General features: G+C 45.3%; 2 protein-coding genes across 6 annotated transcripts in view; one reads left to right on the top strand and one right to left on the bottom strand.

Moving 5' to 3' along the window:
* Positions 1 to 467: 467 nt before the first annotated feature.
* On the top strand, positions 468 to 15,449 carry TMEM150B (transmembrane protein 150B). 3 transcript variants are annotated; one of them, XM_081971350.1, is made up of 7 exons: positions 468 to 677; positions 867 to 944; positions 3,217 to 3,276; positions 5,136 to 5,203; positions 7,830 to 7,957; positions 11,063 to 11,264; positions 13,603 to 15,449. In XM_081971350.1, exons 1-7 carry the CDS (start codon positions 643 to 645, stop codon positions 13,800 to 13,802), a joined length of 771 nt encoding a protein of 256 aa, XP_081827476.1. In that variant the 5' UTR covers positions 468 to 642; the 3' UTR covers positions 13,803 to 15,449. The 3 variants fall into 3 exon arrangements, with proteins under 3 accessions (XP_081827476.1, XP_081827477.1, XP_081827478.1); XM_081971351.1 differs by having other exon boundaries at positions 472 to 677; positions 11,087 to 11,264; XM_081971352.1 differs by lacking the exons at positions 468 to 677; positions 867 to 944 and adding an exon at positions 1,043 to 1,174.
* Positions 15,450 to 16,176: 727 nt separating this feature from the next.
* Positions 16,177 to 27,299, bottom strand: part of BRSK1 (BR serine/threonine kinase 1) — a 71,750-nt gene continuing 60,627 nt past the window's right edge. For all 3 annotated transcript variants that reach the window (XM_081932067.1, XM_081932066.1, XM_081932069.1), the window contains 2 exons: positions 25,923 to 26,012; positions 16,177 to 19,831 (listed from right to left, as the gene is read on the bottom strand). In XM_081932067.1, coding sequence (XP_081788193.1) covers positions 19,620 to 19,831; positions 25,923 to 26,012 — 302 coding nt within the window. In that variant the 3' untranslated portion in view covers positions 16,177 to 19,619. The remainder of the gene's footprint in view (positions 19,832 to 25,922; positions 26,013 to 27,299) is intronic.

The raw sequence follows: 27,299 nt of genomic DNA on the forward strand, positions 1-27,299 counted from the left end.
TGGGACAAAAGTCTCAAATTGATATCACTGTCAGTGCCCTTTGCCCCAACTGAGTAGCCCAGTGTTGGGTGTGTGATTAGAAAACACGCTGGCATACTTTCATTCCTTCTGTGAGAGATTTGTGATCCTGAACAGGGAGGGAAAAAAAACCTTGAACACTACAGCAAAGATAATTCCAGGGTAAGGAAATTCTCCATACTCCTTAAGTCCAAAGTTTCAAACAAGAAACCAAGCCGAGAATCTCTTGATTCCTTCTGCATTTTTGGGCTAATCAAGTATAGTATCCAATTTTCCCATTATCTGTTCTCAAGCCCCTAACGGGACACCTTTGCATGTTGTCTAACAGCATAGTAAGCAGAACTGTGCCAGTTCCCAGTTAGTATACCTCGATTTCAGCGCAATTTTTCATGGTCCCTAGATATGAGGAGGAAAAAAAAATTTGTTTTCATTCTTGGCAGGAGCCTGCCCTTGCTGGTTGGCTGTTGAGCCAGAGGAATGGCCTTAAACCTTTACCCATATACTTGTAACTAGAGATTTAAACCTCCCTGCTTTCCCTCTTTAAATCTCGTGGCATCCACTTGCAAGTCAGAAGGCTTTTGCAGAGGGCTGAGGACGTAGAAGGCTCAGGAAACCATCTTCTCAATGAACTCAATTAAGAATCGGAGGAAAACTGGCTCGTAATTATTTTATCTAATGTTTATTATCCAGGTCCATAGAATTGGGGGATATGGTCTTATGTCCCAGGCTCTTGTCTGGTTGCTCCTATTTTGTTCCCCCTCAAATCGTGATTCCTGGAATTTGAGGCCACAGTTAATGGTCTTCTCATGTTTGTTTGTTTTTTTTTTTGTTTTTTTTAATGCTTTCAGGTACAATTTCACCATGTTGCTTTGGCCTGTGCTTCCTGTGTTCCTGGCTGCAGTGGGCATTTGTGGCTTCTGGGTTGTGTGAGTAATAAATGCATGGTGGGGCAAATAGGTTGAGGCTCAGGCATGTACCTGGAAGGGAAGCACAAATTAAATTTTGTGTTGGGAGTGGGGATGGGAAGCTCAGAGGTAGCAGAAAAGTCCAACTGACTTCCTGGACTCATGCCTCATGAGGAAAATTGTGGGGAACTACGTGAGGACATGTTGCCAAGTATGGTCAGATAGGAGAGAGCATAGCCCACAGTTCAGAGGTGGGTTGCTCCCAGTTCAGCCCAGATTGGGGGAACCGGTAGTAGCGGTGGTGGGAGGCTCTGCCCAGATGCTTCTGTGCATGCGCAAAAGCATTGTGTGCGAGCGCAGGTGAACTGGTAGTAAAAAAAATTGGCAACCCACCACTGCCACAGTTGAATAGTAGGTGAGGCAAGAGCTGAAAAGAGACCCTCTCTAGTTTCTTGGGCTCTAATAAAGGGGAGAATTGTATCTTTAGACTTGCAAGATTCCGTCAAAGTTGCTGTAGAATGAAGTGGAATTAGCTCACCTGGTCTGGTTTACTAAGAGAGACATACTTCGGCAGAAAAGTTTTTATAGCAATGGATGGGAATCTTTGTTCTTTCTCTGGGGTCTAGGAAAATGGATTCTTATAAAAGATCTGACATATTATTATAGGAGAGACCTTTTGCCTCTCTGAAATAAGGTATATCTAACATATAATTAAATCTGCTACCTCCCGTTCTTTTTTAACTATTACAATAGTTTGATCGGGGCCATTCTAAGTAGGTTTCCTGTTAATTTCCTTTGTTGAAGGAACAATATGATGCTTAATATGTTGCTTAATAAGATGTACGTGTTAACAAAGAAAAGCAAGCAGGGGCTTGCCTTAGCCTATTCAGTTGTAATGTTTTAATGGTACAAAATAGGGCTTACTTTTAATCTTTAATTAGGCAGTTTGATCATCTTTCCACAAAGAATCTTTCTGTTAAAATGCTCTATAAGTGGAGTAAACTGGCTTACTTGTGTAATTCAGTGGGAATTGTTACATCTGTTTGGCAGTGCAGTTCCTCTAGCACTTCAAAAAATGGCAAAAGTTTTAAATAGGCTTCAATTGTTAAGGAGTCACTGGCAGAGCTACAGCTTGAACCCCAAATTGTGCTGCCTTTAATAATCACAGATATTTGAAGTAACAAGGTTTGCAAATTATGCTGAGTCAAAATGTCTTCCGTATAATGTTGGCTATGTGACAAGTTCTTGTCCTTCTCCTTGGTAGCTCATCTGGTAGATTAATATTAACATATGGACTCCAGATATTTATCTCCATTCTTAGAAATCCCATCAAACCTTGATTTTTGGAGGGCTTCAAATTAGAAAAAGCTGGTTTATATTAAAAAATAAATATATTTGAGAAACCATTGCTGGGGGAAATGCTGGATGATCTGTATTATATACAGGTAATCTTTGACCACAATTGAGCCCAACATATCTATTGCTAAGCAAGATAGTTTTTAAGTGAAATATACCCCATCTTACGACCTTTCTTGCCATGGTTGTTAAGTGAATCACTGCAGTTGTTAAGTTAGTATTACAGTTGTCAAGTGAATTTGGCTTCTTCATGGACTTTGCTTGTCAGAAGGTCACAAAAGATGATCACATGACCCGGGACACTGAAACCATCATAAATACGAACCAGTTGCCAAAAGCATCCAAATTTTGATCATGTGACCATGGGAATGTTGCAACAGTCATGTGAAAAATGTCATATGTCACTTTTTTCAGTGCTGTTCTAAATTCAAACAGGCACTAAACAAATAGTTGTAAGTTGGGGACTATCTGTAGCTGAAGAAAAACTGAAGAAATGTACTTGGATTTCATTCAGACAGAAAATTTCTCTGCTACTGTATTCATCATTACCTGGGACTTTTTTTGTTTTGTTCTTTGCACGAGTGTGGGAAAAAATGGTAACTTTAATGGTGGGACAAAGTTCCATGTGGAACAAGCTGCTCTGTTCACGCACAGTCCAAAACACACTACTAAGGTATGCACAGCTGTAATGTGCTTTATGAACCAGAAACATGTAGTGGGAAAAAGGACATGAAGATGGCATCACAAAAAAAACCTGCCTACTTTAGTAAGTGCATGTTAAGGATAACGGGCCTTCCATGGGGATGTCACACCCATCGCTTGTCTATTTTTACTCACCCAAATGTGCCTGCAATATATTGTCTAAGTTAACTAGGAATAACAAGCTAGGTTTTGATAAGATTGTTCTAGTTGTCTTACCAGGTTTCCATTTCTTTAGATTTGCCATGGCAGTTACAAATGGCTCCGTCAACGTCACAGAAGTGTTTCCATATATCAGGTAAGGGGGAGGGGAATCCAAATTCAGGTATTTTTGTGGGGCAGGTGGAAGAGGTTATGTCACCAACCCACAATTTTCCACAGAATCTTCTTCTGTTCTGATCCTGTTCTCCTCTAATTCATAAAGGCCAAGTTATCCCTGGTAGAGGTGAAGGCTTTTTTTTTTCTTTTGTAGTTGACCCTGTTTTATAGAACAGCCTCTCCAAGTTGTTCCCCTACTTATATTTTTGTCACTTAATGATTTAAAATAGTGTTTCCCAATCTTAGCAATTTCTGGTAGGAATTTCAGCTCCCAGAATTCTCTTCAGTGGCCATGCCTGGCTGTGGAATTCTGGGAGTTGAAGTCCACATACTTGGAAGTTGCCATGACTCAGGATAGCTGTCCTAAATCAAAAAGGGTAAAAATGTAAGCAAGCAAAAAACTGAGGATTTAGGTTAAAATGGACAGATAAGAAAGGGCTTTGGGTAGGTGGAAGAAGGGTTTTGTCTCTAAGTAGAAAACAATACAGATCATCCTCAACTTATGGATACTGGAGATCAAAATTTCCATTGCTAAGTACTGTAATTGTTTTGTAAGCCATACTCAATTTTGCAACCTTTGTTGCCACAGTTAAGCAAATAACTGCATTGAAGCAAATAATGCAGTCGTTAAGCAAATCTGGCTTCCCCTATTGCATTGCTTGTTCAGATGTCTGGCAAGGTGGCAAATGGTGATTACATGAGCCTAAGATTTTACAACCCTTATTGATGTTTTAATGCAGTTGCCAAGCGGCTGAATTTTGATCACATGACCATGGGGATACTGTGATGGTAATAAGTTGAGAACTGCTCATAAATCCCTTTTTTCAGTGCTGTTGTAACTTCAAACAGTCACTGAACAAATGTTTTTTGGGAGGCCGAGAGCTACCTGTACTCAGGGCCGGATTTTCCTATAGGCTAACTAGGCTTCAGCCTAGGGCCTCAAGATCAAGAGGGGGCTTTTATTTTTATTTATTATCCGTGCCACATTTTTTATAAAGGTTAGTACCAATTACAACATGTTTCATTTAATATATTGATATATATCACAGTAATGATGTATTTTATTATCTCTCATGTAATTTACAAACTTAAAAATGGGAGGTGAAAGGGCCCCATAAATGGAATAGCCTAGGGCCTCTTTTCATCTAAATCCGGCCCTGCCTGTACTTTATTGTTAATGTGTGTCAATAAATCACATGCCAGTTGAGATATGACATCTATGTTAATCACCTTGCTCATCCAAATTTGCTTAAGAATCTGGCAAATCTAGACTAAATGTAATTGACTTTTACGTTTGATCTTGGGAAAATTGCAAAGGTGGAGTAGAAACTATCTACCTTTCAAAAGATGCAGGAGAGAGGGAGGGCAAACAGGACCATCAGATAAAAGAGGGTATTTATCTGCCTAGCCTAAGCCAGGGGTTCCAAAATTGCAATGTTAAGACTTGAGGACTTAAAACTCCCAGAATTCCTCAGCCAGTATGACTGGCTGTGGAATTCTGAGAGTTGAAGTCTATAAGTCTTAAAGTTGCTGAATTTGGAGACCCTTGGCCCAAGCTATAGACTGTGCCGACTTTCTTTTACACAGAAAACATTCCTTAAAACAAATATATATATTAGAAAAATAAAGTATTGGTTTTTAAAAAAAAACTTTGCTGCAGGAGTAAATAATAAAATTAATTAGAATTATAATCTAATACAACCTAAGCACAAGCCTGGAGAAGGCAGTCTTTGGCCTCTTTGAATATAACATCTTGGGATGGGACGTTGAAGCAACGAGGGGAACAGATTCTAAAATTGCACCTAGTTATGTGAAATTTCCTAATTTCTCGTTTCTCAGCACATGCGGTGCTTATCCACCCCAGAGTTGCGTGTTTGGACAAATTCTTAATCTAGGAGCCTTTTTAGGTAAGGTATTTCTCTCCACCTATTCCTCATACTGTAAACTGCTATAATACCATGTAGTTAATATCTTAATACAACAATCAATTAATTAAGCAGGCTTAATCTGCCCTTTCTTGCAATGGATACTCCTGAGTATGGGAATCTTGATCACCTCTCTCACCTCTTTCGGAAGAAGCCAGGGTGACTTGTTAAAACTGTTTTTTTCCCCATATCTATTTCTTCTGTAGAGCTCCTTTTTTAAAGAAACAATCAATGATTTTAGAATACCAAAATGTGTTACACAATCCTCAAGCTTTTCACAAAGTTAGGGCTTATTATGTTGGGGGAATCCAGAGCTATGGTTGATTAATGTGTTCTTTGGCTCAGTTAATTGTAGCATTTTAGTTGGGCCAATGTTTCCAGTGAAGTGTTAATGCCAGTAGAATGTACTGGTATGTCTTTAGTGAAAGGCAGCAAATTCAAATGACTCTTTCCTTATCTTTCCTCTTTCTGCAGTTGAGTACAAGGTCAGCTTGTTAGAATAACAATTAGTCTTGGCACTTTTCTTATATCAAAGCTACATTGTTGCATTTCAAAGAAAATTACTGTAGCCCCCTCAGACTGTGACTAGTTCTCCAGTCTCCTTTCTTATCTTGTAATTATAAAGTAATTCTCCCCTGGAATCTCTATAGATATAAAGATAAAGATTCCCCTTGCACATATGTGCTGGTCATTCCCAACTCTAGGGGTCAGTAGTCATCTCTGTTTCAAAGCCAAAGAGCCAGCGCTGTCCAAAGATGTCTCCGTGGTCATGGGGCCAGCATGACTAAACACTGAAGGCGCACAGAACGGTGACACCTTCCCACCAAATGTGGTTCCTATTTTTTCTACATGCATTTTCTACGTGCTTTCGAACTGCTAGGTTGGCAGAAGCTGGGACAAGTAATGGGAGCTCACTCTATTATGTGGCACTAGGGATTTGAAACGGTGAACTGCCGACCTTTCTGATCAACAAGCTCAGCATCTAGGCCACTGAGCCATCGCATAGATGTAGGCATATGTAAATTGTCCTTGATGAACACTTTACATAATATCTATGTAACTTTGGGATTCTTGGTCTTGGATGCAACCAGGGATTTAACATAACTTAATGGGTGGGAAGGTAACAGCGTTCCATACGCTTTTGGCGTTTAGTCATGCTGGCCAAAAGAGCACGGAGATGTCTTCAGACTGCGCTGGCTCTTTGGCTTTGACATGGAGATGAGCACCGCCCCCTAGAGTCAGGAATGACTAGCGCATATATGTGAGGGGAACCTTTACCTTTAATGGGTTGCCACAAAGAAGAGGGGGAGTCAAATTATTCTACAAAGCACCAGAGGACAGGAAACTAATCAAAGAGAGAAGCAACCTGGAATTAAGGAGAAACTTCCTAATAGTGAAAACAATTAACCAGTGGAACAGCTTGCCTTCAGACACCGTGGGTACTCCATTACTGGAGGTTTTTAAGAAGAGACTAGACAGTCACTTATCTGAAATGGTATATGTTCTCCTGCTTGAGTAGGGGGCTGGACTAGAAGACCTCTAAGGTCCCTCTATCTCCTGCTCTGCTCTGCTCTGCTCTGCTCTGCTCTACTCTACTCTACTCTACTCTACAATACAATACAATACAATACAATACAATAGTAGAGTTGGAAGGGACCTTGGAGGTCTTCTAGTCCAACCCCCTGCCTAGGCAGGAAACGCTATACCATTTCAGACAAACGGCTATCCAACATCTTCTTAAAGACTTCCAGTGTTGGGGCATTCACAAATTCTGGAGGCAAGATGTTCCACTGATTAATTGTTCTAACTGTCAGGAAATTTCTCCTCAGTTCTAGGTTGCTTCTCTCTTTGATTAGTTTCCACCCATTGCTTCCTGTTCTACCCTCAGGTGCCTTGGAGAATAGTTTGACTCCCTCTTCTTTGTGGCAACCCCTGAGATATTGGAACACTGCTGTACTATACTATACTATACTAGCTTTGAAATAATAAAATGCTCAGCAAATTATTTCCATGTTTAAAAAAATCAAAAGTTTGGCATCACCTTTTTTGAATAACAAATGTAATCAAAAGGCATTAGCTCAACTTCAGCTCTGGCAAGTTTATGCCTTTTAACACAAATTGTTACTCAGAAAAGATGCTTTCTGACTCCTGCATTTCTGCTTTGTTAAACTATGCACAGTTCTACTATATTGTCTACAAGAGGCACTATTTCCATTTGTTGGTGTTTCTTGAGTGAGTTTTTCAACATGCTTAAGTATCGAACAAACCAAACAAAGGTGATTTTTTTTTCAATGAATGAAAGAAACCATGGCTTGGCATAACGTCTGAACCAATCAGCATGATCTGTTCAATCACCATTGCAATTACTTCTTCTCTGCTGTCTTTCAAGGAATGTGGGTCATTCACCATTGTGAAAGGAAGGAAGGAAGGAAAGAAGGAAGGAAGGAAGGATGGATGGAAGGAAGGAAGAAAGGGGTTTATGCTGACCTATGTAAAGAGCAGCAGATTATTTTGGGGATGTGTCTAACAACAATGGATCTGCATATTAAGCTATAAATCTATCTGACAAACAAAAATGATAGCAATCTTATCCCACTGTTATTTTCAGGTATGGTGGTCTGCTTTCTAAAGTACAGACAAGTCCGAGATTATGGCTATCATTCCCGTCTGAATCTACTTGGACTTATTTTAGGCCTACTTTGTGCCTTTGGTGCATCCTTAGTGGGGAATTTCCAGGTAAGCTGCCACTGAAATGTAAGCAGGGCGAAGAGAAAGTCAAGGAATCTCCATAGATAGAAATCTAGGCAGATATCATAGACAGAATCTCCATAGACAGAAAGTCAGGGTTCTTCAACACTATCGCATAAACCTAAAAAAATCCTTCCGCCTTAATTCAAGGCCCTGGTGGTTAGAATGCAATATTGCAGGCTGCCTCTGTCCACTGCCAGGAGTTCAATCTTGAACAGCTAAAGCTTGACTCGGCCTTTCGAGATCAGTAAAACGAAGACCCAAATTTTGGGGGGGGGGGGAAATGGAAAGCAACAGCAGTTGCAGGATGCAAGAAGTTGGTTGCTGACTCTAAACCACTTAGAGAGGGCTGTAAAGCACTGTGAAGCAGGATATAAGTCTAAGTCAGTGATGGCGAACCTATGCCATGCGTGCCACAGGTAGCACGCTGAGCTATTTGTTAGCTGGCCAGCGCGCATGCGCCTGCTGGCAGCTGAGTTCACCCTTTTTTAAAGACATTTTTCGCCCCCCCCCCCAGGCTTCAGAGGCTTTATAGGAGCCTGGGGAGGGTGAAAGGAGTCCCCCCTGCTCCCCCCGGAGGCCCTCCAGAGGCTTCATGAGCTTCCCTGAAGCCTCCGGAGCGCAAAAACCGGCCCTATGGGCAAACTGGAAGTTCGGGAACGCACTTCCGGTTTGCTCGGAGGGTTGTTTTGAGCGCTCCGAAGGCTTCCGGGAAGCCTCTTGATGGTCCCTGAAGCCTTCGGAACACTTAAAATGACCCTCCCAGCAAACCGGAAGTGACTTCCAGTTTGCTTGGACGGTCGTTTTGAGCGCTCCGAAGGCTTCAGGGAAGCCTCCTGAAGGTCCCTGAAGCCTCCGGAGGGCTTCCTGGGTGGAGGGGGAGGCTGTTTTCGCCCTCCCCATGCTCCTATAAAGCCTCTGGAGCCTGGGGAGGGTGAAAAAAGCATGCAAAAATGGGGGGTTGCACCTGTAGTGCGCACATGCACACTGGGGGGTCGCGCATTGCATTATGGGTGTGGCACGACTGCACATGACCCCCCTGCGCTCCCCCCACTTATGGCACATGAGCCAAAAAAGGTTCACCATCACTGGTCTAAGTTCTCTTGCTATTGTTCTGGAAACTATGCAACTGGTTACAGAGCATAAGAAGTAGCATCAATTAGCATCCCTCCCCCATTCACATGGTTGTTTTCCACTTGGACTCCACCATGATACTTGGGATAGGGGCTGACAAACTATAGGCAGTCCTCAACTTACGACCACAGTTGTGACCAGAATTTCCATTGCTAAGCAAGTTAAGTGAGTTGTGGTTGATTTCATGATCTTCTTTGCCATGGCTGTTAAGTGATCACTGCAGTTGTTAAGTGAATCATTGGAATCCGGCTTGCCTCATTGATTTTGCATATCAGAAGCAATAGAGATTGTGTGACCATGGGACACTGTAACCAGGGTAAATATATGCCAGTTGCCAAATGCCCAAATTTTGATCATGTAACTGTGGGGATGCTGCAGTGGTTGTAAATTTGAAGATTAGTTGTAACTTTTTGCAACAGTGCTGTTGTAATTTAAAACAGTCACTAAATGAATGGTTATAATTCACAGTTTATGGATTGTAATTTTAGTATAGTTAGATCATGTGTAATTGACAGACTGGATTTTATCATAGACTAGCTGATACCGCGTTGCCCAGGTATTTATTTATAGGGGGGAAATGTCTGGACCAAACATAATTTCTGATGTTGGATTTTCCCCCTTACCAGAGGGAGTCCCCTTGTGTAGTACATTGAAGCCGTTACCATGGCAACTCCACTGTGCTGTACAGTAGAAGTCATTTTACAGCAGTACAGTAGAAGTCATTTTACAGCAGTACAGTAGAAGCCATTTTAAGGCACAACAGGCGGTATCATAACAGAACACAGGATGTTAGGGGTGTCTTACCCCCAGAGTATTTTTTTTCCAGAGAGTAAGTCATCTGTGTACCAAGTTTGGTTGAAATTGATTGAGGCGTTCCAGAGGTATGCTGGATTATATATATATATATATAATCTGTTATTTTATTCTAGAATTTTTAATTGGATATTCACTGAGTATTTTTATTTGTTCTGATCTCTGGTCTATGACAGTAATAAACTGAATTGATTGATTGATTGGATGGTTGTAACTCATGGAATGCCTGTACAACAGCACCATTCTCCTGCCCAGTGCAAGAGTCACTTCTGAGAAGAGAAAAAACTATTTTTATTTAAGAGATTAGATGAAATAAGATAACCTTATTGTCAATTTTTTCTGTGAACACCCTGGCACATCAAAAAAGGAAAGGATGTATTCACCTTTTTATCCCACCTTTATTTTATCTACGTCAAGGTGGATTCCTTGTCCTATACTTCCCATGATCATAATGCCATGGGGGGGCTTGGGCTGAGAGAGTGTGACTGGCCCAAAGTTACTCAGCCAACTTTCCCACCTAAGAAGGACTCACAATCTCCCCGTTTCTAACCCAGCTCTTTAACCACTGCACCAAATGGGTTCTCATTACAGAGATCTTTAATTTAAATTAGCACTAAAACCTATTAAGAGTTTTTCCCTCTGGGACAATTCTAGCACCTGAAGCTGGGAAGCAACACTATTCTAATGTATACTACAGGTAGTCCTCGAGTTACAACAGTTCATTTAGTGACTGTTCAAAGTTGCAACAGCACTGAAAAAAGTGACTCATGACCACTTTTCACACAACTGTCGCAGCATCCCCATGGTCGTGGGAACAAAATCCAGATGCTTAGTAACTGACTTATATTTATGACCGTTGCAGTGTCCCGGGGTCATGTGACAACATTTTGCGACATTTCTGCAAGCAAAGTCAATGAGGAAACCAGCTTCACTTAATAGCCGTGTTACTAGCTTAACAACTGCAATGATTCACTTAACAACTGTGGGGGGGAAAGGTCATAGAATGGGGGCAAAATTCACTTAATAGATGTCTCACTTAATAAGAGAAATCTTAAGCTCCATTGTAAACCATGGACTACCTGTTATTTGATTGCACAATCCATATAATTATGTTCTACCTATTATGTTATTTCTCACCATCTAAAGACATGGAGTGACCCTCTTTTGCAGCAATATAACCAACTGGAAGTCCATGTGACAGGCGCCTTCTTGGCTTTTGTGATTGGCAACCTTTACTTCTGGATCCAGGCTTTTCTGACCCGCAAAGTGAAACCAAGACATGGAGGATCCTGGATTGTACCACTCCGGTTCTTTCTGAGCTTTTGTGGTTCCGCCTTGTTTATTTCCAGTATCCTGAATAAGAGATTGGTACAGCTGGAGCAAAGGGGAGGGCCGGTGGATGGGGAGGAATTACAGTTCTGGAATAGGGGTGTCGGGGAAGAGATGGTGGAGCTGGAGATAGCATTCTTCAGGGATGAAGGGTCAGGAGAGGTAAAATCCTTATTACTATTGCCCGAAGATTGATTTGGATACAGGGGTGGGCTGCTACAGGTTCGCCCGGGTTCAGGAGAACCCGTAGCTAATGTTATGGCCAGTTCAGAGAACCTCCAAATCCCATCCCTGCCCACTCTGCCCCTCCCCTCCCAGGAGTCCCCACATGGCCTGTTTTGGATGCCAGGTAAGTGCAGGACCCATGCGGAGGCTCAGGGAAGTGTGGGAAATGGGCCTCCCGGAAGTTCCAGAAGGCTGGAAACTGGCCCGTTTCCAGCCTCCAGAGAGCCCCTGGAGCCTGGGGGAGGCAGTTTTCGTCCTCTCAGAGAAAACGCCCTGCTCCCCTGCTGTGGTACAGGATGCCGACTAGTCCACAGCTACCCAGAAACCAGGCAGAGAACCCATTGCTGAAATTTTTAAAGCCCACCGTTGGTTTGGAAGAGGGACCAGCCTCATGAGATTTTCTCCAAACATGTTTTAGGGAGTGTTGCAAGATTAGAGAGGTCTTCAGATCCTTAGGGAATGTCCCAAAGGTGCTTTTTTCAAAAGGGAACCAGGCTTCCTTTGTTTTTCCTTGAAGACATTTTGGGTCTCAGATGAGAAGCAAAATGTCTTCAAGGAAAAACAAAGGAAGTCCGGTTCCCTTTTGAAAAAAGCACCTTTGGGATAACCATGGCCTGGATGACTAAGAATCTCCATAGATCTTTAGGAAATGGCGTTGAAAACTCTTTTATCAAAAGCCTGGAAACACTTTCCCCAGGGCTGGTGTAAGAAAGTAACCCTGCCAGGATCTTGACGTGTCCCTTAAACTCATAGTCTTGTACATTTGTTTTCCCATTTAGCCAAATGACCTGTCCTCCGGCCGCAAGAGGGCCATGAGCAAAATCATTTCTGCCTTGAACTAGCAGATTTATCCTTGGGAAGCTGGAAAAGGGCAAGTCTTGCTCATTTGACTAGACTAACTAAATGCAATTGAGTTTAATTTTTTTTTGAAGGAATAGATAGGTTCTCATTGTAATCTGGCCTTGCTTTAGTACCAACCTTGCTTTAGTACCAACCAATCCACATTATGCAGAGGTGGGTTGCTCCCAGTTTTGGCCCAGATCGGGCGAACCAGTAGTAGCAGCAGTGGGAGGCTCCGCCCACCCACCCAGATTCTTCTGCGCATGCGGGAGCGCGCCCGAACCGGTAGTAAAAAAATTGGCAACCCACCACTGACATTATGGTTTACTTTTTAATCATGAACTCCAGGTCTTGTGGATTGTAGTAGGGATGCTTTACAGAAGTGTTAACTGAATCCAGTCATTTCTGGCTCGTTTAAACAACATAAACAAACTTATAGCTGTGAAAAGAATACTTTAACATTTTGAAACGTTTTCACCTTGAAGGACTTTTGTGGATAGTGATGGTTGACATCTTTGTAAGGGCTGCGATCCAAATTTGGGGCCCCTGATTTTCAGGGAGGAGGAGGAGGATGAATCTGGTTTAAAAATATTTTTACTCTTTTTTTTTTTTAAATGCGTGGACATTTCCCCAGAAAGTGCTAAGAACTGGGTTGCTAAAATTTGCTGCTGGTTTTGGTGGTACAGGTAGTCCTCGACTTACATCATTCATTTATTGACCTTTCAAAGTTACAACGGCACTGAAAAAAAGGGACTTAAGAATGTTTTTCACATTTATGACCGTTGTGGCATCCCTAAGTTCACATGATCAACATTCAGATGCTTGGCAATTGATTCATATTTATGATGGTTGCAGTGTCCCGGGGGTCACATGATCACCTTTTGCAACATTCTGACGAGCAAAATCAACGGGAAAGCCAGATTCACTTAACAACCGCGTTACTAATTTAATTCAATTAACAACCATGGCAAGAAAGATTTTAAAATGGAGCAAAACATTCAAATTTCTCACTTGGCAACAGAAATTTTGGGCTGAATTTTGGTCATACGTCGAGGACTACCTGTATAATCTTGGAGCCCAAAAGTGGGCCTGAGGGTTATAGGCGACCCATGCGTTACCTATCCGTGGCTTTGCTAGACAGTTGTGAAAACCGTTTTGTGTTTTCCCACAAAAGACCATCCTCCTCCACTTCCCATCAAGCTATTCCTGGAATATACCTCTCCCTCTCCCACTCTATGGTAAATTTGACTCTACTAGCTGGAAATTATGATGCCTTGACTCTTCAACTTCAGCGGTTGCTCTGTTTTTCCTGCAACTGCATTCTGAGGCGGCCTATTGCGAATGGGCCCTGGCCATGGACCTCTTCCTGCTGTTCGGACTTTTTGCGGTGGATTTCCAGCACATCGGCGGATGCTCGATCCATGTACAGCCCCGGTATCCAGAAGAGAATTTCCCGAGTGTGCAGATATCGGTACAAACACTTTCGCTCTGATTCATCTCGTTCCCCAGAAGAAGGTGGCGTCTTGATGAAATTGTCTATGCACCAGGCCTGCTTTTTTTGGTGGAAAAACACTGCATCAGGTCCTCAACATTTGGCTGTGAGGGAAAGACAACCCAAAACATTGCCTGACCTATTATTATTTTTTATTTGAAAAGTCTTCTTATCTGGCCATCCTTTGGATCCATATAATTCTGTGGTAGAGGAGATGTATCCTAGGCATCCTTTATAAGGATTCAGCCTTTTTTTTTTTCCTGACAGGGAAGTTAGCCCCAGTGCCTTTCATTGGAAGATCTATTTGTCATCTCCTGCATTTGTTCTTTTGTTTTTTAAATAGATTTTTTTAAAAAAAAAATCTATTTAATTTTCTGCTAGTAAGTTCTCAATTGGCCAGCTCACCTGCCCAAACCAGCTTGATGGAAGAATTTGTTACAAACTGAAAAGCAATGAAGCCTTGTTTTTTTCCTTCCTAGTAGGATTATTGATTCCTTAGTATAGATAAAAATCATTGGCAGCAGAGCCATGGATGAGAACAAATGAAGAAAGCAGCCACAATGCTGCACAACCTTTTTGCAGAGTAGATCTTGTTACTAAACTAAATGCACTTATCTTCTAAAACCGGTTTAAACAGTTAAAACCTACAGGATAGTTATACCTACATATGCATGAATTGTTTCTTTGAGACATGCAAGATAATGATACTATCCAGTTTCTTAAAATATCCAACTTCTTAAACTGTGTATATCTACACTAGATTTATATTGGTCAGAGTGAATACAGTTTCTTTATATCTCCTAGAAGTTAACAACTTTCAGCGTCCTTCCTCTGATCAAAAAGGAACTTGCTTTTCCTAATATTTAATGAAGTTGAATTATCCCATTAGAAGCCAGATCTGAAAATCCGAAGCTTACCTCTTCCTTTTATGTTTTTTTAAAAACTTTGCCTAAATTATACTTTACCACAAAGGGGGCAAACATTTCTATCTTCCTCCCTGACAATTTTTATTTTAATTGCTATATTTACCAATTTCAGTTTTTTTGTGATGGAAAATTAATAAATGTAAAGTTTTTGGTTCCTATTTTGTTCACGGAAGAATCTTTCCTCTCTTTTTTTCTCTCTCAGATCATAGCAGGTCTGGTGCATTTGTATGCAGCGTTAATATTATATTGAATATATTTAACTATGTAGAAAATAGAAAGGCTGTGTCTTCCAGAAAGATTTGGAGATAAAACCTATAAAACCAACTGAAGATTGACAAATGTTTGACGATAACAATACATTTTTAGCAAAGCGGGAAAACATCCCAGACAGATTTTTCAAGTGTGAAAACAAATTCTGGCAATCAAAGGATACTAAATAGTTCCATGATTCTTTGGAGAGGGACAGTAAAGAGAATTAACCATTCCTAAATCAAAGTATACTTGGAATCTTTTTAAAAAGATGATGGACTCTAAATGGACTGTTCCCTAAACAATGTCATCTCTTCAGACACATTCTAACACAGAGGTGGACAACTCCTGTTATAGCAATCTTACAACCTATGGATTTCAATTCCCAGAATCCAGGAACCAGCCTTTCCTTGTTAATGGAAATTTTCTTGTTAATGGATTTATAAATATAGTGAATTATTTTGCAAGTAAACTCTGTTTTGTCTTATTTTTTTCATTGTGTATGCCACTTTCTGCAGCCCCTTTCACGGCTATAACCTTTGCACCTGCAAAGGTCCTTAACCCTGCTTATGCAGAAATGTATATACCATCTACTACTTTTCAACACAGATTCTAAGGGTGCCATCCTTCACAACACATTGATCTGGGCTCATAGTCCAATCATACAGCCTTGCTTTTCATTGCCCATTTTTATACCCATACCTCATCTTTCCTCATTCCTGGCAAACACTTACATCTATCCTTAAATTCCTAAAGATAAGGTCGTTAGTTTCATCCATACAGGTAGTCCTCCATTTACAATAATTCATTTAGTGACTGTTCAAAGTTACAATGGCACTGAAAAAAGTGTCCTATGGTCTTTTTTCACACTTAGATTGTTGCAGGATCCCCATGCTTATGTGATCAGAATTTGGATATTTGGCCACTGGCTCATATTTATGATGGTTGCAGTGTCCTGGGGTGATGCCTGACAAGCAAAGTCATTGGGGAAGCCAGATTCACTTTACAATCTTGTTACTATCTAGGCCAGTGATGAGTAACCCTTTTGGTGTCAGGGGCCAAAAATGCGCGTGCACACCCATAATGCAATGCATGCATGCGCCCCCCCATGCATGTGCACCCTGCCCCTTGCACATGTGCGCGCAACCTGCCCTGTGATCCACCCCCCTGTGCTTACGAACATGACCCCCATGCATGCCCTCCACACATGGGTGGCAGAGACCCAAAATCAGCTGGCCGGTGGGAGGCACACATGCGCGGCAGAACTGAGCTGGGGTGACGGCTCGTGTGCCCGCAGTGAGGGCTCTGTGAGCCACCTGTGGCACGCGTGCCATAAATTTGCCATCACGGATTTAGGCAATTGCAGTGATTCAGTTAACAACTGTGGCAAGATAGTTCATAACATTGGACAAAACTCACTTAATAATCGTCTCACTTAACAACTGAAATTTTTGGCTCAATTGTGGTCATAGGTTGAGAACTACCTGCATAGGCAGTCCTCATTTTATAACAGGTCACTTAATGACCATTTGATGTTACAACGGACCACCCACAAATTTACTTACAACCCATCCTTAAATTACAACTAATGTACATAGACCGCCTCCCTGTGGACATGTGATCACATTTCTTGGCAGCTTGGCAACTGATTCGCATTTATGTCTGGTTGCAATGTCCCACAGTCATATGACCCCAATTTGCTAACTTTTTCCTATGTCCTGGCAAAAAAAAAAAAATCCACCTAGGATTTGCTTAATGACCACATAATTTGCTTGTAAAAACAGTCGTAAAAAATCAAGTCGCACAGTGACCCACTTAACAACCGCAACAACTTAAGCAGAAATTCTGGGCCCAGTTATAGTCATTAAGTAAGGACTACCTGTACATTTAACATCCTGGCTTGGACTATGTGTCTAAAACTCAACTCAGATGCCCCTTTGATTTGGATAGCTCCATCTCTTGTTGATTATACTCTGAAAACCTGAAATAATTGCAGGTTCTCTTACAATGATGGATGTGTGAGCTTTTTCTTAGCAAAATAATTACAGAATGTATCCATGTTTATAGCATAGAAATGATATCACCGATCCTTCCCCAAGGTAGCCAAGGTCACTTTTCTTGATAAGACTTTGTTGATGATTTTATCCATATTTGACACTACCACTCAGCTCTCGGCAGCAAAAGAATTTGAGTGATCATCGATACATGAGGGAAGAGATATCAGTGTGTGTGTGTGTGTGTGTGTGTGTGTGTGTGTGTGTGAATTTTCATGGGTGTGTATATACAAACAATAAGAACGGGTTCACAAAAGAGATGGGCAGACCCAGCTAGGAAACGAGGCAGAAAAGATGTGCATCACATCTAATTCTCTCCAGTTCATGTGCACACCGGCATATGCCTCTCCTTACAACCTGTGCTTCCCCTCCCAGAGAAAGAATCTGCTGGAACAGGATGGGAAGGAGGAAAAAGAAACAGGATTGATTTTGGAGACTTCCCACAACTTACCCTACCTCAAGGCTCCAAGCTGTAGGATCAAGGATGAATATCTTGCTGCCCATTGAGTTATGAAACCTTACGGGTTTTTTGGCTCCCATCTCTCCATCCCAGTTACTAATCTTTGTGAAGTTTGCCTCTCATTAAAATGTTGAGGCAGCAGGTCCTAATGTCATTCAATGCCCCTTGTTCAAATGTTGACAATGTTGAGGCGGCAGGTTCTGGTGTCCTCACACTCCTTTGCCTTCCAGGGACATCCTGGGCAAGGAGAGGGTTGCCAATTTTTTTTAAAGAAGTCAAGATGGCAACTGCAACCATATAATCCAAATTGTGTCTATTTTATGAGACATCCCCCCCCCCGCACTTCCTGCTATCTTCAATCAATAACACAGTACGCTCTACTCATCATTATTTCCTTCTCAACCCCCCCCTCACACACACACACACACACACACACACTCAAACACAGGACAACCTTGTGTGGGGAGGGGACCAGGCCCTTTGCAAAAAGGGACAGAGGCCATGGGAAAGGAGTTGGATTGTATATAGCCCATTTAAGAGTTAAAGTGTTCTGTCAGGACCGCTAAAATTACATGAGACAGAGCCAATGAGAAGCTGAGATCAGTGGGTATATTCAATTGTTGAGATATTGCCAGCCAGCAGATATTATAGAAATTCTTTTTAAAAAAAAACCTAATTTTAGCAGTAGAAGGACACAGGCAAAAACGGAATAGGATGGGATGTTATGAAATATATTCATCTTTCTTTTATAAATTAAGGGACAACTGAAAAAAAAAAAGAATTCCTCTCTTAAATAGCTATTTTGCCCTTAATACAGACACAATTTAAAATCTGCCAATGACCTCCTTAAAGAGCTGTGATACAAAGCAGGAGAAGTGCACAATAAAAACCAAATCTGAAAGTTCCCCAAATCCATTTAATTGGAATAAAGAGCATTCACATTCGTTCAGAACCTAAGTTGGAGTAAGAATGGAGAATATAACTACACTGTGCTACAATTGTTTTGCAAACTCAGATGGCTCGTTTTAAATGCTATTGACTATTCCTGGCCATGCACAGGTTATATTTGCTGATTTTCCAAAAATTGCGATTTGAAACTGTACTGTATTTATTATTGAAGCTTTAGGTAATTCTTGGCATTCGGCATTTTTATTTCTTTTATCTACTTACTTTTCCCATTTCTCTTTTGAGCAAATGTCCAAAATGCCAGCTGCCAGTAAATAAACTATAGTATAAGCACAACGTAGTCTGGATTTCTGGATCCCGAATTTCTAATTTGATTCCACATTTCACATTTAGATTTGGCTCGTGTGTTGTTGTTTTTTAAATACAGATTTAGGGGAGAATTTTTCAAAAGTTTGTCTTGTAACAAAATGTTTATTAGAATTCTGGTAAATATTTTCACCCCAACTCATGAAAATGTTTTTAAAACATTGACCGGTTACATAAAATGGGGAAAAAAATCAAAAAGAAAAAAAAAAAAAGAAACGGGAATGGAAACTTTTAATTTTTTTCCTACACAGGACATCTTCCTACTAGCTCTGTCTCATAATTTTAGCTTAATGCCACCATGATATTGTAAATACTACAGAAGAAAAAGCAGGGGGGAGAAAAATAAGTCTCAAGGCAAGAAAGTGAGGAGGGGGTCTGAAAGGGTTCGAGAAAATAAAGACCCCCACCGCCCCACTAAAGGAATCAGATTAAGTCGCTCACCCCCACCGGCTCCTGCCCGGTTACTCTCTTCATGTGTGTTTTCCTTTTTTTCCCCTTCAGTCCATTGTCTTTGTTTCCGGTTCCATGTTGTGTTTTCCCGCCCACCTCTTGTTCTTTTGTGGATTTGTTCTGTTTTCTGTTCTTCGTTAGCTATTTACAAGTTCACAGTATGGGCCTCTCCCAACATGGCCACTTTTTGCCCCAGGGTGAGTTGGGGTCATTAAATCTGGACCAATCTCCATCTTCCCACCCTGTCCCTTGCGTCCCTGGTGGGCCTTGACCCATCCATGGGGCTGGTTGGCTCCTCCTGTCCATTAGGGGTGGCTTTAGCTATTTCCAGGGGGCTGGAGGTGGCTTCTTTCAGCTGCTTTTTCCCTCCCCCAGCCACCCATGTGCTGCTCTCCTGCTCCATATGTCATGGCTGCTGTGGAGACGGAGTTTGTGGTTGCTGGACTTGAGTCCCATTAGAGGAGACAAGCTTCTTGTCCTTGGAGCCATGTCGATGTTGTTCGGTTGGGATGCCATGTCGATGTTGTTCGGCTGGGATGTCTGATTCAGAGCGGCGAGATGGCTGGCAGCTGCGGGTTGGGGTTCCAGGGAAACGGAGCTGCTGCCCATTCTTTTCATCTAAATGTTGAAAGAAGATCAAAGATTAGGTTAATTTCACCACCAAGCATCCCCTCCCCACACCAAATGTCCAGAAATGGGCCTCATCTTCTTTGTGTCCTTTACTGACGACTTAAGACACTGATTTCAAAGTGATACCTAGGTCCATTTGTTAAAGGAAACACACACTTGCAGAGTTCATATCCAACTCCTTTCTCAAGGCCTCTGTCCTTTTTCCACAGGGCCTGGTCCCCTCCCCACAGAGAGTGTGGGGGCGGAGGCTGAATCACTCCAGGACCAGAGAGTAGAGGCAGAAGATGCTGGATCAGAAAAAGATGAGTTCAGCAACCCTGTAGCCAAATAAATCAACTGAAAATCTCTTGTTCTTTCTACAGGCAGATTCTCAAGGCAACTAGTCTTCCCTATTTTGCTTCGCCACCATGGGGATCCCAAAGTCCTTTGGTTCTGGAGGCTTCACTTACCTATCAAAAATATATTATGCTATAGTATATATTATGAAATATATTAACATCCACTGGTGGATGCTATATTCCTTTCCTCCCCAACATACGACCGGGGATTCCCTCTGTTGACAGCTAGCAACAGCCATGCCACGCCTTAGCCAATCAGGCGTGGCTTGGCTGAAGGCGGGCTGTTCTGCTTCCCTGATTGGTCTCTCTGTCTGACAGCTCTTCGTATAAATAGCTGTCAGGCAGAGGAACGCCGATTCTCTCCTGTATTGCTTGTTGCAGTTACTTTTGAATAAAATTGTGTTGGACGTTCCTCAGAGCCTCTAGCCTCATCTTTCCACACTCTTCTTCACTGGCGACGAAGGTGGGATCGCCCTGAGGCGACGAACCTGACGGAACCCGACCTCTTCGCACTGCCGCTTGAGTTTTAGCTCCCAGAGCCGCACAACTTCAAGCCGCTATGTCATCGCTTCCTCCGTTCGCTCCTTTCGGAACCGACGGAGAAGGATGGACTGGATTTTTAGAGCGCTTCGAGTGCTTCCTGCGAGCCAACGGAAAACGGGGTATTCCGATGGAGGAGAAATGCAGCTTCTTCCTCAGTAGCTGCGGAACCCCGATGTTCAACGCCGCCCGGGCATTGGCAGCCCCTTTACCAGTCCACGATCTCGACTGGGATACGCTAATGGCCAAGCTGAAGGGGCATTACGCCCCAACCCCGTCAAAGATTGCCCGGTGGTACGCATTCCGCCAGTGCGTCCAGAAGCCGCACGAAGACGTCAGCCAGTTCCTCCAGTCCTTGCGGACCACGGCCATACCCTGCGAGTTCCTGGACTTGGAGGACAACCTGGTGGAACAATTCGTCAGCGGGGTCAAGGACCTCCGGCTGAAGAGGCGCCTCCTGGCTCGGCCAGAAATCACCCTGGCCGAGGCGGTTGCTGAGGCACGGGCGGTGGAGTTGTCCGAGCAATCCACCGCCGAAATGGACCGCCACCAGCTACCGTCTCTTCCAGCACGCACTTGCCTCATAGATCAACTGGCGCCGTTGCCCAGCCCGGCCGAAGAAGAGGAAGAGCTAGTGGCCCGTCTGGCGGAGCTGCAGAGACGCCGCAATCCGAGACCTGCGAGCCGGACTGTGACGGCCTGCCTAGGCTGCGGGGGCAGCCACGACCGGGCAGCCTGCCCGTTCCGGGCGTCCATCTGCCGCCGGTGCTCAAAAAAGGGGCACCTGGCCCAAGTTTGCCGGGCTGTGCTGCCTCCACCACCACCCCAAGGAGCCACGGGCCAGCAGATGACAGCAGGACCGCAGCAGCCCCGCCGCCAGCCGCGCACGAGAGCCAGCTGCTACGCCGTGGAGCCAGGCCCAGCAGCCACCCCTGCTGAGGCGATCTACCAGGCCTTCGTAGGTGCGGACAGAATCAAGGCGTCAGTCCTCATTGAGGGCGCGCCTTGCGTGATGGAGGTGGACTCCGGCTCGTCCCGCTCCATAATTGCCTGGGCTGACTTTAACAAACTTTGCCCCGGCGTCCTAAAACGCAAATTGACTGCCAGCCCCATGGCCCTAAGGGACTATCAGGGGTCACTTATCCCAACCCTGGGCTGCTATACGGTTAGGGTTGAATACGGGGGGTTTTCGGGTTGCCTGCCAGTCCTAGTAGTCGAGAAGCCCCTCCCCGCATTGCTGGGGCTGGATTGGTTCCCCGCCCTTGGTCTCTCAGTGCAGGGGGTGCACGCCATCTCAGACACGCCCCCTGACGTAGCCGCTGTCATCTCCGCCTATGCGGACGTCTTTGATGGCCAGCTGGGGCTGTACAAGGGCACCCCCATCTCTCTTAACTTAGATCCCCAGGTTGCTCCCATTAGGCTGAAGGCCCACAGGGTGCCTTTTGCCTTAAGGGTCAAAGTTGATGAGGAGATTGACCGTTTGCTGGCGCAGGGCGTATTGGAGCCTGTTGACTACTCACGTTGGGAGACCCCAATAGTGGTCCCCGTGAAGGCCGACGGCTCCATACGCCTCTGCGCCGATTTTAAATCCACCATCAATTTGGCCCTTCAGGCAAACCCCTATCCAGTCCCTGTCGTACAGCACCTGCTCCACTCCCTGGGGCAGGGCTGTATTTTCACGAAACTGGATATGGCGCAGGCCTACCAGCAGCTCCCGGTGGATGACGAAGCGGCGGCTGCGCAGACTATCGTCACCCACCGAGGGGCTTTCCGTTGCCGCCGCCTCCAATTCGGCGTTTCCGTAGCCCCGGGGATCTTCCAGAGCCTCATGGAGCGATTGCTCCATGGGCTCCCTGGCATTGTACCCTATTTCGACGATGTCCTGATCTCTGCGTCCAGCCGCTCAGGACTCCTCGAAATATTGGGGAAGGTCCTCGACCGTTGTAGGGGCGCGGGTCTCAAATTAAAGCGCAGCAAATGCTCATTTGCTGTGCCTAAAGTGGACTTCCTAGGCTTCTCCATAGATGCCCACGGAATCCACCCCACCCCTGCTAAAGTCGCAGCCATTAAGAATGCCCCCACCCCCGCCTCTAAGGCGGAGCTGCAGTCGTTCTTAGGGCTTTTAAATTTCTACGCGCCATTTTTGCCGCACAAGGCGTCACTAGCCAAGCCGCTGCATCAGTTGCTCGACCGATCTGTGGCCTGGCGCTGGGGCAGCCGCGAAGCGCATGCGTTTGCGGCTGTCAAAGACATGCTGACGTCAGAGGCAGTCCTAGTCCAATATAGTGACAGGATGCCCCTGACTCTAGCGTGTGACGCCTCCCCCGTGGGTTTGGGGGCTGTCCTGAGCCACGTCCTCCCCAACGGCTCGGAAGCCCCCATAGCTTTTTATTCCCGGACACTCTCTCCAGCGGAGAGAAACTACAGCCAGATCGACAAGGAGGCTCTGGCTGCCGTGTCCGGGGTTAAAAAGTTCCACGAGTACCTCTACGGACGGCATTTCACGCTCTTCACTGACCACAAGCCGCTCCTTGGGCTTCTGGCCGGTGACCGTCCGACCCCTCCCATCCTGTCACCCCGGATGACGTGCTGGGTGGAGTTCCTAGCGGCATACTCGTATGCCCTGGTCTACCGCCCTGGCAAGCAGCTGGGGCACGCTGATGCCCTCAGCCGCTGCCCCTTGCCCGTCTCCGACCCGCAGACAGTGCCTTGCCTGTCTGTTTTGGCCATTGCAGACCTCGCCTTGCCACTCTCGCCTTGCCGCGATGTGGCAGCAGCGTCTCTGGCCGACCCCACCCTCTCCCAGGTGATGACCTGGGTTCTGCGGGGATGGCCTGGGGGGCTGGTGTCGGACGACCACCGCCCCTACAAAGCCAGGCAGCTAGAGCTGTCCCTCCACAGTGGGTGCCTCCTGTAGGGGGGACAGGGTGATCATTCCACCCACCCTGCGCAAACAGGTGCTGTCTCGCCTCCATGAGGGCCACCCTGGCATAGCGCGCATGAAGGCGCTGGCGCGCAGCTATGTTTGGTGGCCCCGTCTGGACGACGAGATAGCTACCTGGGTAGCCAGGTGCTCGACCTGCCAGGTCTCCCGTCCAGCGCCTCCGGCGGCCCCGCCGCGGGAGTGGGAGATTCCTCGCAGCCCATGGTCACGCCTCCACCTGGATTACGCTGGGCCTTTCCGAGGCCAGGTTTTCCTGGTCGTGGTGGACGCTTACTCGCACTGGGTGGAGCTCATTCTCATGACCTCCACCACAGCCGAGGCCACTGTCCGAGCATTAACGCGCCTGTTTGCCACCCACGGCTTGCCAGACGTCGTTGTGTTGGACAATGGGCCCCAGTTTGCGTCCACCGTGTTCCAGGAATTTCTGGCCTCCCAGGGCATCCGGCACGCCCCAGTCGCCCCCTATCATCCGGCCAGCAACAGCCGGGCGGAACGCGCTGTCCGCTCGGCCAAGGACGCGTTTGGACGAATGGACAAGGGCGACTGGCCCACGAGGGTGGCTGCTTACCTCCTGGTTCAGCATTCCACCCCGTGCCCACTATCAGGAAAAACCCCTGCTGAGCTGCTGATGGGCCGGCGCCTGCGGACCACCTTAGATAGGTTGCACCCAACCTATTCTGAGGCACAGCCGAGCAACCTGGGACCCCCTCCCCGTTCATTCCTTGAGGGCGATCCAGTCTGGGCAAGGGCCTTCTCAGGGGATCTTAAGTGGGTGCCTGCCACCGTCACTTCTGTAACTGGCCCCTGCTCTTACAGGGTCCGGACCGCCGACGGTGCAGACTGGCGCCGCCACGTGGATCAGTTAAGGCATCGCCAACCTTCGGATCCACACAACAACCCTGCAGGGTCAGCCTCTGCCATTCCACCGCAGGCCCTGGGGTTGACGCCGCAACCGATCCCTCCATCGTGGCCGTTGCCCATGCCGCAAGACGTACCAACAGCGACTGGGCCTGGCGCCTTCCGCCTTCCACAGCCTTCCAGCGTTCCAGCCCCCGTTGGGCTACCAGTTCCAACATTGCACCCCGCCTTGGCCTTCCCTCAATCAGGCCAGCCTTTCCCTAATAGTAATTCAAAATTCCCTGACTCAAGCCCGCCAGCGGCCGCGCCACCCCGGCCCTGCCTACCAGCTCCTGAGTCTCCGCCTCCGCCTCCGTCCGAGATAGGCCTTCAAGATGGCGCCCGGAGCTCCACTCCCTTCAGGGAGGAGCTCCCACGGACACCACCTCCTCCTCCGACGGTCTGCCCAGTTCTGAGGCGTTCTGGGCGTGTCCGACGCCGCCCTGCCTATCTTAGCAACTACGCATGCTCCGCTGTCACGCATGCGTCCTCGCTAGGGGGGAAGGAGTGCTATATTCCTTTCCTCCCCGACATACGACCGGGGATTCCCTCTGTTGACAGCTAGCAACAGCCATGCCGCGCCTTAGCCAATCAGGCACGGCTTGGCTGAAGGCGGGCTGTTCTGCTTCCCTGATTGGTCTCTCTGTCTGACAGCTCTTCGTATAAATAGCTGTCAGGCAGAGGAACGCCGATTCTCTCCTGTATTGCTTGTTGCAGTTACTTTTGAATAAAATTGTGTTGGACGTTCCTCAGAGCCTCTAGCCTCATCTTTCCCCACTCTTCTTCAGTGGACTCTCACAGTATGTTCCTTTTAAAGATGGATGGGTGGGTGGGTGGGTGGATGGATAGATGGATGATAATGTATCATCAATTTGGTGCTCTTAGTAACTACATAGATAGCTTTTCCTCAAGACGGTAAGTGATCCTAGATAATATATTTTAAGGCAAAGAATTCAAAAGGCATTTTGTAAACATCTTGAGAAAGTTGCATTTTTAAACTTCAATAATTTTCCCAGGTTGTCCCAAAGGCACGGAAAGGCTCAGTCAAGTCAACATGCCCAACACGATGCCACTGAAGTGAAGTGAAACAATAGTGTATGGACACACATGCACATACATACAAGTAAACACAAAGACAGCCAAGGAAAGCTGTTAAAGAAGCTGCAGTGAGCTTTCCAGATGATGCATTTGCCTCAACATCTCAGAGAGAAGTACTCCATTTGCTCCAACACGCTTTGCAAATTGTCCTTTTGAATCCTCTGCACGCAGCCTTAGAAATTCACCTAACTCTTGTCAAAAACAAGCAGGAACAGTCAGTTGTTTGTATGAATACAAAACAATGACATATAGTAACACCTACCTGCAAGGGCTTGCACAGAAGGCTGGTCATGTGTGCTGAGTAGTTGTGCCTGAATCGTTTCCACAACCCGCTTAAACCGACGGCTGGGACCTAGAGAGGCAGAAGTAGGAACAGAAATGGAACAGATTCCAGAGATTCCAGAAAACAGGGTCTAAAAGTAGGAGGCCACTCAAGTCCAATAGTCGGAAGAGACCGTTATCTCTGCTGTATGTAAGTGTGCAGTACATATAGTCCCTTCAGGATTATGGGTTGCACTATTTTCAGGACAGGTAGGAAAAATGAGTCTTTTCAGAACATAACAGAACAGAATAACAGAGTTGGAAGGGGCCTTGGAGGTTTTCTAATCCAACCCCTTGCTTAAACAGGAGACCCTACACCAGGGGTGTCAAACTCAAGGCCCAGGGGCTGGATCCGGCCTGCAGAGTGCTTAAATCTACCCCATGAGCTGCCCTGGAAACAGCAAAGGACTGGCCTGTGGTGCCTCTGCCAGCGGAAACGGAGCTCGGGAGGGCCACCTGTGACCCTCCCAAGCTCTGTTTTCATTGACAGCGGGTTGCAGGAGGCCATTGCAGGCAAAAACCAAGCTTGAGAGCCCGTTTTTGCTGGCAGAGCGCTTGGCGCTCCACTACAGGCGTCCCCGCCATGAGTGACATTGAGCTGGCCACACCCACCCTGGCTGTCCCCCTGAGGTCAAACACAATCCTGATGTGGCCCTCAATGAAATCGAGTTTGACACCAGTGCTCTACACTATTCCAGATAAATGGCTGTCCAATCTCTCCTTAGAAACCATCTCCATTGATGGAGAACTCACAAGTTCTGGAGGAAAGCCATTTCCCCAAATTTCTCTTTAGTTCTAGCTTGGATCTTTCTTTCATAAGTTTCCATCCTCTACTTCTTGTCCTACCTTCAAGGGCTTTGGCGAATAAGTCAACCCTCAAATATTGAAAGACTGCTATCAAGTCACTCTTCATCCTTATCTTTGCTTAAACTAGACATACTCAGTTCCTCCAAACATTTGTCGTAGATGTTTGGCCTCCAGTCCCTTAATCATCTTTGTTGCACTTCCCTGTACTCTTTCTAGAATTTCAACATAATTTTTGTGTCGTGATAATTAAAATCTGGACAAATGGCTCTTCTTAAAAACCTCCGGATGTTAGAGAAGATACAATATTGCCTCTGGAGTTACTGCTCCCTTCACATTACTTTGTTTCTTCTGGAATGGTTAGAAAACTGTAAACTTAAAGCCAAAAGACACAATGTAGATATCACACACACACACACACCTGGAACCTGCTTCTTTTGGCTTTGTATACTTTTAATCAGAACTGCAAAATTTGAATGTTTGTAAATTTTCCACAAATCATTATGACTCCTAA

Source organism: Natrix helvetica (genome assembly GCF_964273705.1).
Source record: "Natrix helvetica genome assembly, chromosome: Z".
In the NCBI taxonomy this organism is placed as follows: Eukaryota; Metazoa; Chordata; class Lepidosauria; order Squamata; family Natricidae; genus Natrix; species Natrix helvetica.